Source organism: Tupaia chinensis, unplaced genomic scaffold (assembly GCF_000334495.1).
Source record: "Tupaia chinensis unplaced genomic scaffold, TupChi_1.0 Scaffold000054_1, whole genome shotgun sequence".
Lineage (NCBI taxonomy): Eukaryota > Metazoa > Chordata > Mammalia > Scandentia > Tupaiidae > Tupaia > Tupaia belangeri.
In genome coordinates, this window is record NW_006159512.1 from 10,856,810 (window position 1) to 10,866,175 (window position 9,366).

Below are 9,366 nucleotides of genomic sequence, written 5' to 3' on the forward strand. Positions count from 1 at the left end.
CCCCCCCCCCCCCCCCCTCTTTTTACAATGTAATACAACTAAGTGAGTTACTTTGTAAAGGGAAAGTATTTGAAAATACATTCTTGGTCTGTCTACAGGGAAGAAAAAGTATGAAGACATTCTGATTAATAAAAATAACAATAGATTTAAAAATAAGCTTCAGTTAAAAAAAGATCTCTTATTCACATTTTGTAATATGGTTAATTAAAAAGAAGCTAAATTACTGTTTTTCATAAGTACCAGAGGTTTCTTTTTTTTTTTCTTTTTTTTTCGTGAGGTTTTTGCTATAGGGCGCATGTGCTCGTGAGACAGACAGAGAGACAGAAAGCGAGAAATCACCCCCCAGGGGGGGATGGCCACGCCGCAATCCCTTCTCCTCCATTCTCCTCTCGGGATCTCGGCAACTGACGCCAACACGCCCGGCGTGAGTTTAAGCCACCGGGTCTGGGACTTGAACCGCGGTTGACTACATGGGAGTCCAGCGACATAGCCATTACGCTAACTGCTGGTCCCCTACCAGAGGTTTTTCATGAATATTTTCAGGTTCTCCTCTTTTGTATTAGAAACAGACCCATGATGTAGCAATGGCCATATTCAGGTTATACTTTGTAATTCATTATTTAAGGGATTTATTGTACCTGACTTTATTTTTAAAACAGTCCTGTGACGTTGGCAGGCACATGGTGTGATTTCCATTTTATGAGAAAATAAATGGCCTGAATCTCTATGCCGAGAGGAGAGCTCTGGTGTTTGGGTCTCTTGTCTGTCTGCTCTCCATTTACCTCGGCTCTCCTTATCAAGATGAATAGTATGGTAGAGTTGACTTATAGTATTTTTATCCTGGGAAAGTGATTTTATCCATAAAATCTTTCTGTGAGCTTTGAGTCTGGTTTATAATGTGGTACTTTTACCATTTAAGGAAATCTCAGTCTTTCTAAACCAAAGACATATTTAAAATCATACTTTTTTTTTTCCTCTTTTTCTTTTTTTACGTTTTTGGCATAGGGCATGTGCACTCTCCAGAGAGACAGAGGGAAAGTGAGAAATCACCCCCCAGTGGGTATGGCCACACCATAATCCCTTCTCCTCCATTCTCCGCCTGAGATTTGGGGTGCACATCCACACGCACCCAGCATGGTTTTCAAGCTGCCAGGTCCAGGACTCAAGATGTGGTCAGCCTCATGGGAGTCCAGTGGCTTCACCACCACACCACCTGCCGGCCCCTAGAGTTAAACTTTTTAAAAATATTCTTTCAAAGATGTTTCTGTTTTGTTTTGTTATTTTTTTTACCTAAAAAGACATGTTCAGTTACACTTTGTTTGTTTTACAAATAAGTTGCTTGTATCATGGGATACTTTGCTGGGAAGCTTTCATATGTGAAAACTTGCCAAGAGAAGTTCAAGAATCTGGAAAACTCCCCCCTTGGAGAAGCTTTACGGTCAGGACAAGCACGACGATCTTCACCACCTGGGTAGGCCATGTTGTGATCTGTTATTATTTTTTTCATTTTTAAGCAAAAGACACCACTGGTTATTGCCATAATGCAGGGCACCAGACACTGCCTACCTGGAGAACCGCTGACTTGGCACTTGCTCTGGGCTAATGGTAGTGTGCTTTAATGGCGCCGCAAGACTGCTACTCTTGTTTTAAAAATAAAGTCTATCCTATTGGGTGTACAGCCCCTGCATAAAGAATCTTATCAAGGTAAAATTGGATATAATTTTGATAAGATTCCGTTTGGCACTCATGTTATTTTGGACTCTTGATTTTTAAAATTCCCAGATTTTATCGCTCATCCCCTAATAGATTGCCAGCTGTTCATTTTAACACTCTTGTTGCTTGAAATGGTAGGGAAATGATAGAAAATATTTGTCTTTTTAATTTCCTCTAAGAAAATTTGTTTTATCTAGCTTCACCTTAGGAGTAATAGTTATGTTTTATTAAATAATTTCATAAGTGAACTGATACCTGAATGCATTTCTGCTGTAAACTGCTACCAGAACTTTCTATAGTATTTTGTCACCATGTGTTGGGTTTATGACACGTGGTAACTGTTGAGTTTTTTTTTTTTAACATACGTAAATCTAGCCAAAATGAAAAACAAAAACTATAGGCTCAGAGTTCTTTTTATTTTTTGAGAGATTTTTCACTATAGGGTGCATGCGCTCGCCAGACAGAGACATAGAGACAGAAAGCGAGAAATCACCCCCCCGGGGGGGGATAGTCACGCCACAGTCCCTTCTCTATTCTCCTCTCATGATCTTGGGCACGTACCCACACGCATCCGGCGTGAGTTTTAAGCCACCAGGTCTGGGATGCGAACCACGATCGACTACGTGGGAGTCCAGCCATTACGCTAACTGCTGGTCCTCTAGGCTCAGAGTTCTTTACATCTTTCATTTTAATAGAGAAAAACTAGAATCAGTTATTTTCCAGTGCAAGGAATAACATTGCCATTGATGGGTCATTGTGAAATTACTTAAAATGTGATTTTTGAAGTCTACAAAGCAATGTGATGAACTGCTTTTGATAAAATGAAAAGGGTACAGTATAAAACTATATATACAAACGATTATTTCTTTTTAAAGAAAAGTGTATACCTGTGAAAATATTGAAAATAGATAATGATAATGGTTGTGATTTGTGGCCCCCCCCATTCCAGACTTTCTGTAATGTAATCAGATTACTTGTAATCAAAATACAAATAAACAAGTTTTTAAAAACTTTTCGGATGTTAGAAATTTCACCTTTTTTTTGACCATAAGACCTATGTGCTCACCAGAGAGGGGGAGGGAAAGTGAGAAATCACCCTTTGAGGAGGACAGCCACATCCCAGTTCATCCTCTCTATTCTCGTTGGGATTTCGGGCATGCACACAAGTGCTCCTGGCTTGTTTTCAGGCTCTTCAGTCCAGAACTTGAACCACAGAGTCAGCCATGTGGAATCCAGCATCTTAACCACCACATTACCTACTGGCTTGGAAATTTCACACTTCTCAATTGAGGAAGTAAAGCAATAGTAAGCCTGTTCCTGGATTTTTCAGACTGGTTTTTGTGTTTTATAAGTATAGCTAAATGTGTCTGTCTGGATGGTTAGATATGTCATAAGGGAATTAGGTAGATTGGTAGGTAAATTACACGTAGCATAGCTGGCAAGGAATGTTAACTCCATGAGAGAGTAGTGGCTGCCCTGTCTCTGTTTCTGTAAGTTGGTGTCTGTATAGACTCTTCACTATGGAGGTAACTTCCCAATTAATGTGGTAAACACATTTGTCTATTAAAATTAGACCTGATCTGAAGTATGAATACGCCTGATACTTCGAAAAGGGATAACTGTATATATTACCCTTTTATGTATGTGTGTGTGTGTGTGTGTGTGTGTGTATGTATTAATATATATATATTTCATATTTCATATGAAATATATATATATTTTACTATAGGGTGCATGCACTCGCCAGAAAGACAGATACAGAGAGAGAGTGAGAAATCAGCCCCTGGGGGGATGGCCATGCCACAATCCCTTCTCCATTCTCCTCTTGGGATCTTGGGCATGCACGCACACGCACCTGGCATGAGTTTAAGCCACCAGGTCCGGGACTTGAACCACAGTCGACTACATGGGAGTCCAGCAACATAGCCATTATGCCAACTGTTGGTCCCCCCTTTTTATGTATATTAAGAGTGACTTTTTTTTCTTTTTTTTGGAGAGGTTTTTTGCTATAGGGCATGTGCAGAATGACTTTTTAAAAAAAAAGAATTTGCTAGAGGACACACATGCTCACCAGAAAGAGAGAATGAAATAGCACCCCGGTGGGGGGGGTGGTGGCCACATGGCATTCTCTTTGCCTCTATTCTCTCAGGGTTTAGGGCACACATGCACATATTCCTGTCATGATTTTGAGGCTGTGGGGTCCATGAGCTGTGAAGTCGTGTGGGTGGGCCAGGGCTTCTTTTTAATGTTTTTGTGGCAGAAGGAAACAGACTTCATTTTACTGCTTATAAATGGCAATGTTAAAAATCACGATTATTGTAGAAATGAGGTAACTTGTATTTGTACTTGAATATTTCTTTAAATAAGATACAGATAATGACTCGTATTTCTTCTGCAAATGATTTTGTGTCGCAGGCACTACTCTCAGAAGTCGAAGTATGACTCCACCGGGAGTGGTCAGTCATCTTTCGGGACATCCCCAGCAGCAGACAGCATAGAAAAAGTGCCTGCCCTGTCTCTGTTTCTGTAAGTTGGTGTCTGTATAGACTCTTCACTATGGAGGTAACTTCCCAATTAATGTGGTAAACACATTTGTCTATTAAAATTAGACCTGATCTGAAGTATGAATACGCCTGATACTTCGAAAAGGGATAACTGTATATATTACCTTTTTATGTATGTGTGTGTGTGTGTGTGTGTGTGTGTATGTATTAATATATATATATTTCATATTTCATATGAAATATATATATATTTTACTATAGGGTGCATGCACTCGCCAGAAAGACAGATACAGAGAGAGAGTGAGAAATCAGCCCCTGGGGGGATGGCCATGCCACAATCCCTTCTCCATTCTCCTCTTGGGATCTTGGGCATGCACGCACACGCACCTGGCATGAGTTTAAGCCACCAGGTCCGGGACTTGAACCACAGTCGACTACATGGGAGTCCAGCAACATAGCCATTATGCCAACTGTTGGTCCCCCCTTTTTATGTATATTAAGAGTGACTTTTTTTTCTTTTTTTTGGAGAGGTTTTTTGCTATAGGGCATGTGCAGAATGACTTTTTAAAAAAAAAGAATTTGCTAGAGGACACACATGCTCACCAGAAAGAGAGAATGAAATAGCACCCCGGTGGGGGGGGTGGTGGCCACATGGCATTCTCTTTGCCTCTATTCTCTCAGGGTTTAGGGCACACATGCACATATTCCTGTCATGATTTTGAGGCTGTGGGGTCCATGAGCTGTGAAGTCGTGTGGGTGGGCCAGGGCTTCTTTTTAATGTTTTTGTGGCAGAAGGAAACAGACTTCATTTTACTGCTTATAAATGGCAATGTTAAAAATCACGATTATTGTAGAAATGAGGTAACTTGTATTTGTACTTGAATATTTCTTTAAATAAGATACAGATAATGACTCGTATTTCTTCTGCAAATGATTTTGTGTCGCAGGCACTACTCTCAGAAGTCGAAGTATGACTCCACCGGGAGTGGTCAGTCATCTTTCGGGACATCCCCAGCAGCAGACAGCATAGAAAAAGAGATGCTTCCTCACTATGAGCCCATTCCGTTCAGTGCGTCTATGAACGAGTCTACTCCGACTGGTATTACTGACCATGTTGCCCAAGGTAGAAACTTCTCTTGAAATGAATTTCAGCATTTTATGGTCCAACGTATGTATAAACTTTATTTGATGACCTTTTTGCTGGATATCACCTCCATGTTCCACCGTCAGCCGTCAACCTTAATTCATCCCCCTGCATAAACTCAGCATGTTTGTTTGTACTGTTCAGTTCTTCCTTTGTTCTTTCAACATTTAAGGACCAGTAGGTGTCAGGTATTCGTGATAAGTGTGGAAGAAGTAAAGATGAATATAGCTTTGCCCAAGAAGCACTCTGTTAGATGATGTAAAAATGTTTTAATAAATTTATACCATGTCCCAGTGACTGAAGATACCCATGCAAGTTTAGTAGGATAGTTAAGTAATACTAAATAAATTATGCCTCAGAGAGTAGAGGCTTCAAGAAGGCCCTTTTAAAAAAATTTTTTTTTCTTTGCCAGAGGGCTAGTGCACTTGCCAGAGAGACAGAGAAAGTACTGCCCAGTCGGGCATGGCCATGCTGCAGTTCTTTCACTCATTGCCCTGCCCACCAGGGCCTGCGCGTGCATGCACGTGTGCTCGGCCTGCTTTTCAAGCTACTGGGGCTGGGATTTAGACCAAAGTCGGCCATGCACGATCTGCCTTTCTTAAGCACTGCACTTTGGGACTGGCCCAAGAATGCCTTTTAGAAAGTTATATTTGACAGGATGGTCTTAAAGGCTGTCAGCTTTCTTATCTGTGATGGAAGAAAAGTAGTACCTGCTTTAGAGAACTGTTGTCAAGTGAGCAAATCCATGTGAAAAAGCTACGTAGAGTTTGCACAAATACTGGCTTTAAAGATTGCACATGTGTAAATTGGAGCTTTGTAGATTGCTCATGTAAATGAAACATCACTTTTGGATTAAAACCTGGATTTGAGTCATGATTGACATTTGCTGGCTATAAAACCTTGGACAGTAACTGCCATTTACAAACCCTTCAGTTTCTTGATTTCTTGAATAAGAGATGATAATGGCTCTCTTAAAGAACTATTGGAATTAGAAATGATTAGAGGTCATGCCTGATTACCTAAGAGACTCAACAAAACCTTGGGTTTCTATGTTCCTTCAATGTAGTCTGCAGTAAAGGGGGAAAATTAGAAACGGAAATTGGCAGGTCTACAATCCCTTGTGTGAAATTCAAAGTCCAAAAAGCTTTGAAAACTGAAGGGTCTTGTTTCTTCGTTTTGTTTTGTTTCACTTTTGTTTTCTGAGATACAGAAGGGGGAGAGAGAGACAAAAAAAGAGAGAGAGGGGTGTTTATGACAGAATCTCACTGTGTAGCAATTCTTCTGTCCTAGGCTCCCACACAACAATTTCAGGTACATACAACTATGTCTTCATGTATAGGTTGGCTCAGGAACTGACCCCAGGCATTCCTAATCTGAGAATGCAAAAATTCAAAGTTCCCTAAATGTTGGAACTTTTTGTATGTTGACATGATTCCACAAGTTGAAATTCCCACCTGATCTTAATGTGTTGGATCATAGTCAAAACACTGTGGAAAAAGACACTATCTGATTACTTTCAAGCTGTGTATATAAATTATATAAACACATAAGTAAATTGCATGCTTAGACTTGGGACCCAGCCCCAAGATATCTAACTACATGTATACTTAGATTTCAAAAGCTGAAATCTGAAACACTTCTCCAGAGCACTTCAGAAGAGGAATACTCAGCCTTTATTCTATTGAAGTTTTTTTTTAATTGCCAAGGGGTGGGTATCCATGCTCATCAGAGAGATCTTAAGAGAAGGAGAACACACCCCTCAGTGGAGCTTGTTCAGACCATAATTCTTTTCCCACCATTTCTCCATACTGTCAGGATTTGGGGGATGTACACACATACACCTGTTTTGGTTTTTTTTTTCCCCCAAGAGATATTTTTGCTGTAGGGCTTATGTACTTCCTGGAGAGACAGAAAATGAGAAACCACCACCCACCCACCCCCCTCCAGGGAGGATGGCCACACTACGATCCTTTCCCCTCCATTCCCTCTTTGAATCCTGGGCGTGCACACACATTTATCTGGCATGAGTTTTAAGCTGCTGGGTCCAGGACTCGAACCACAGTTGACAACATGGGAGCCCAGTGATGTAACCATTATGCCACCTGCTGGTCCCAGCCTGGTATATTTTTCAAGCCTCCTTTGCCAGGAATCTCTGGTGAACCGTGTGAGGTCTCATTCCCTATGCACTACACATAACCCACTGCCCTGCAGAGCCCGCCCGTCACTGCAGCCCCAAACCCCTGCATGGATGGCTCTGAAGTGATACAAGGGATACGTGCTGGGGTATTTTCCTGAGGTCTGACAGGTGGAGTTGTGAAGCATATTCGACCCAACGGGTTTGCATAATGGATTGTAGACTTCTGTGTTCTTTAAAAATGATAGCTTTGAAGCAGATTTAGTACGTCAGTAACTGAGATGCCCCAAGATTAAAGGAATATCTAGGTTTTTATTTTTCTACTTACAGTGGGAGAGATTTGGATCTACATGTAGGTTAGAAGAAGGGATTGGAGGCCACAGGTGGTGTGGAGGTTAGGGTGCTATATCTTACGTGGCCAACTGCAGTTTGAGTCTCTCTCCCTGTGGCTGGAAAATCATACCAGACACCTGTGCCCAAAATCCTAGGAGGAAAAGGGATTGTGGTATGATTTCCCAGTTTGTCTCTGGCAAGTGTACTTGCTCTGTGGGAAAAACTTAAAAAAGGGGGAAGGAGGGAGATTTAGTAGAAAAGGAGAAAAAAGAAGCTGTTTATAGGTTAAAGAATGTTCTAGAAATTACAGGAGGTTTTAGTAAATGAAAATATTACATAGCACTGACCATATATGGCTATTTAAATTAATGAAATAATGAACATTTTCCATTGTTTTTGTGACGTTTTGGTTGCTCAGTGTCCCATGCTAGCCACGGTGCCCTTGAAGAATCTTGGATCATTGCAGAAGGTTACGTTCCCCTTCAGAGCCAGAGTCAGGGTGGGGGCAGCGAGAATTAATTTTGCGGAGAGAGAGACGGAAGAGAGTAAAGGTTCTAATGAATAGAGACTTGTGTGTAGATTCAAGTTGTGCAGTCTCTTAACCTGAGGAGGAGACATAGGATTAAGCAGAAAGGGAAGGAGTGCGTCCATGAGGGAGCATGCTTTAAGTCCTTGTCTCATCTCCACAGGCAGCAGTCCTTGTCCCTCGTCCCTCCCTGTTTCTCATTTCCCAGTCTGAAGTTCAAATCTCTCCCTGACATGCACGAGTTTTTCCCATGTGTAGTGACTTGTGTTCTTCCTTCCATTTGCATTAGAAAATTCTACGTTATGTAATTTCTCTTAAAATAGCAAACAAAGCCTTTTATTAATGTACACAGAGACTACAGTGAGGCCTGTATTTTAATATTCTTTCCTGCGGGCTGCAGCAGCTATCCCTCTGTCTACTGCTCTACTTTCTGACCCCCTGCTCTAAATCCAGTTTGCCAATTGTCACTGTTCTCCAAAGTAGGAAGCCCTCCTGCGTAGTTGTATGAGACTTAGAGACTCTATTACTGATGGATTGAGAGCAGTGTTTTACATGCTCTGTTCTTCCAGTTCTGTATCCCCTTCCTGGTGTAGGAACTCACGTTCCCTTCACAGTTGCAGTATACTTTTGTGTGGAAAACCTTTTCCCCAGTCTCTGCCTAACGCATTATTTGTCATAGAATTTCAGAACAGTAAAACATTGTTTCTCTGGATAAGAAAAAGTATTAGACATGGAGGGCACTTTAGTCAAACCCCCATACTGCACAGTAGAGGGCCAGGAGTCAAAGAAGCTTAGTGATTTGCCCAAGGACAGTCACTGATTGGCCGCAGAGGAGGGAGCAGAGCCCAGAGTTCCTTATGTACTCCATCTCCCCATCGGAATTTCAGACATGTTATTTATGGCGAAGAGAAATGAATCCAGTAATTACCTAATTCTAATGAACTGCACAATATTTTAAACTCTTCATAAGGCTGTAGTTCCCCCCCCCCCCCCTGCCGTTCTTTTTACACGC

The 9,366-nt window shown here is 41.3% G+C and overlaps 1 protein-coding gene across 1 annotated transcript in view; it reads left to right on the forward strand.

Moving 5' to 3' along the window:
• Positions 1-9,366, forward strand: part of OCIAD1 (OCIA domain containing 1) — a gene marked incomplete in the record, with an annotated part of 34,655 nt that overhangs the window by 19,827 nt on the left and 5,462 nt on the right. The window contains 2 exon segments of the mRNA XM_014591959.2: positions 1,336-1,471; positions 5,165-5,340. Coding sequence (XP_014447445.1) covers positions 1,336-1,471; positions 5,165-5,340 — 312 coding nt within the window.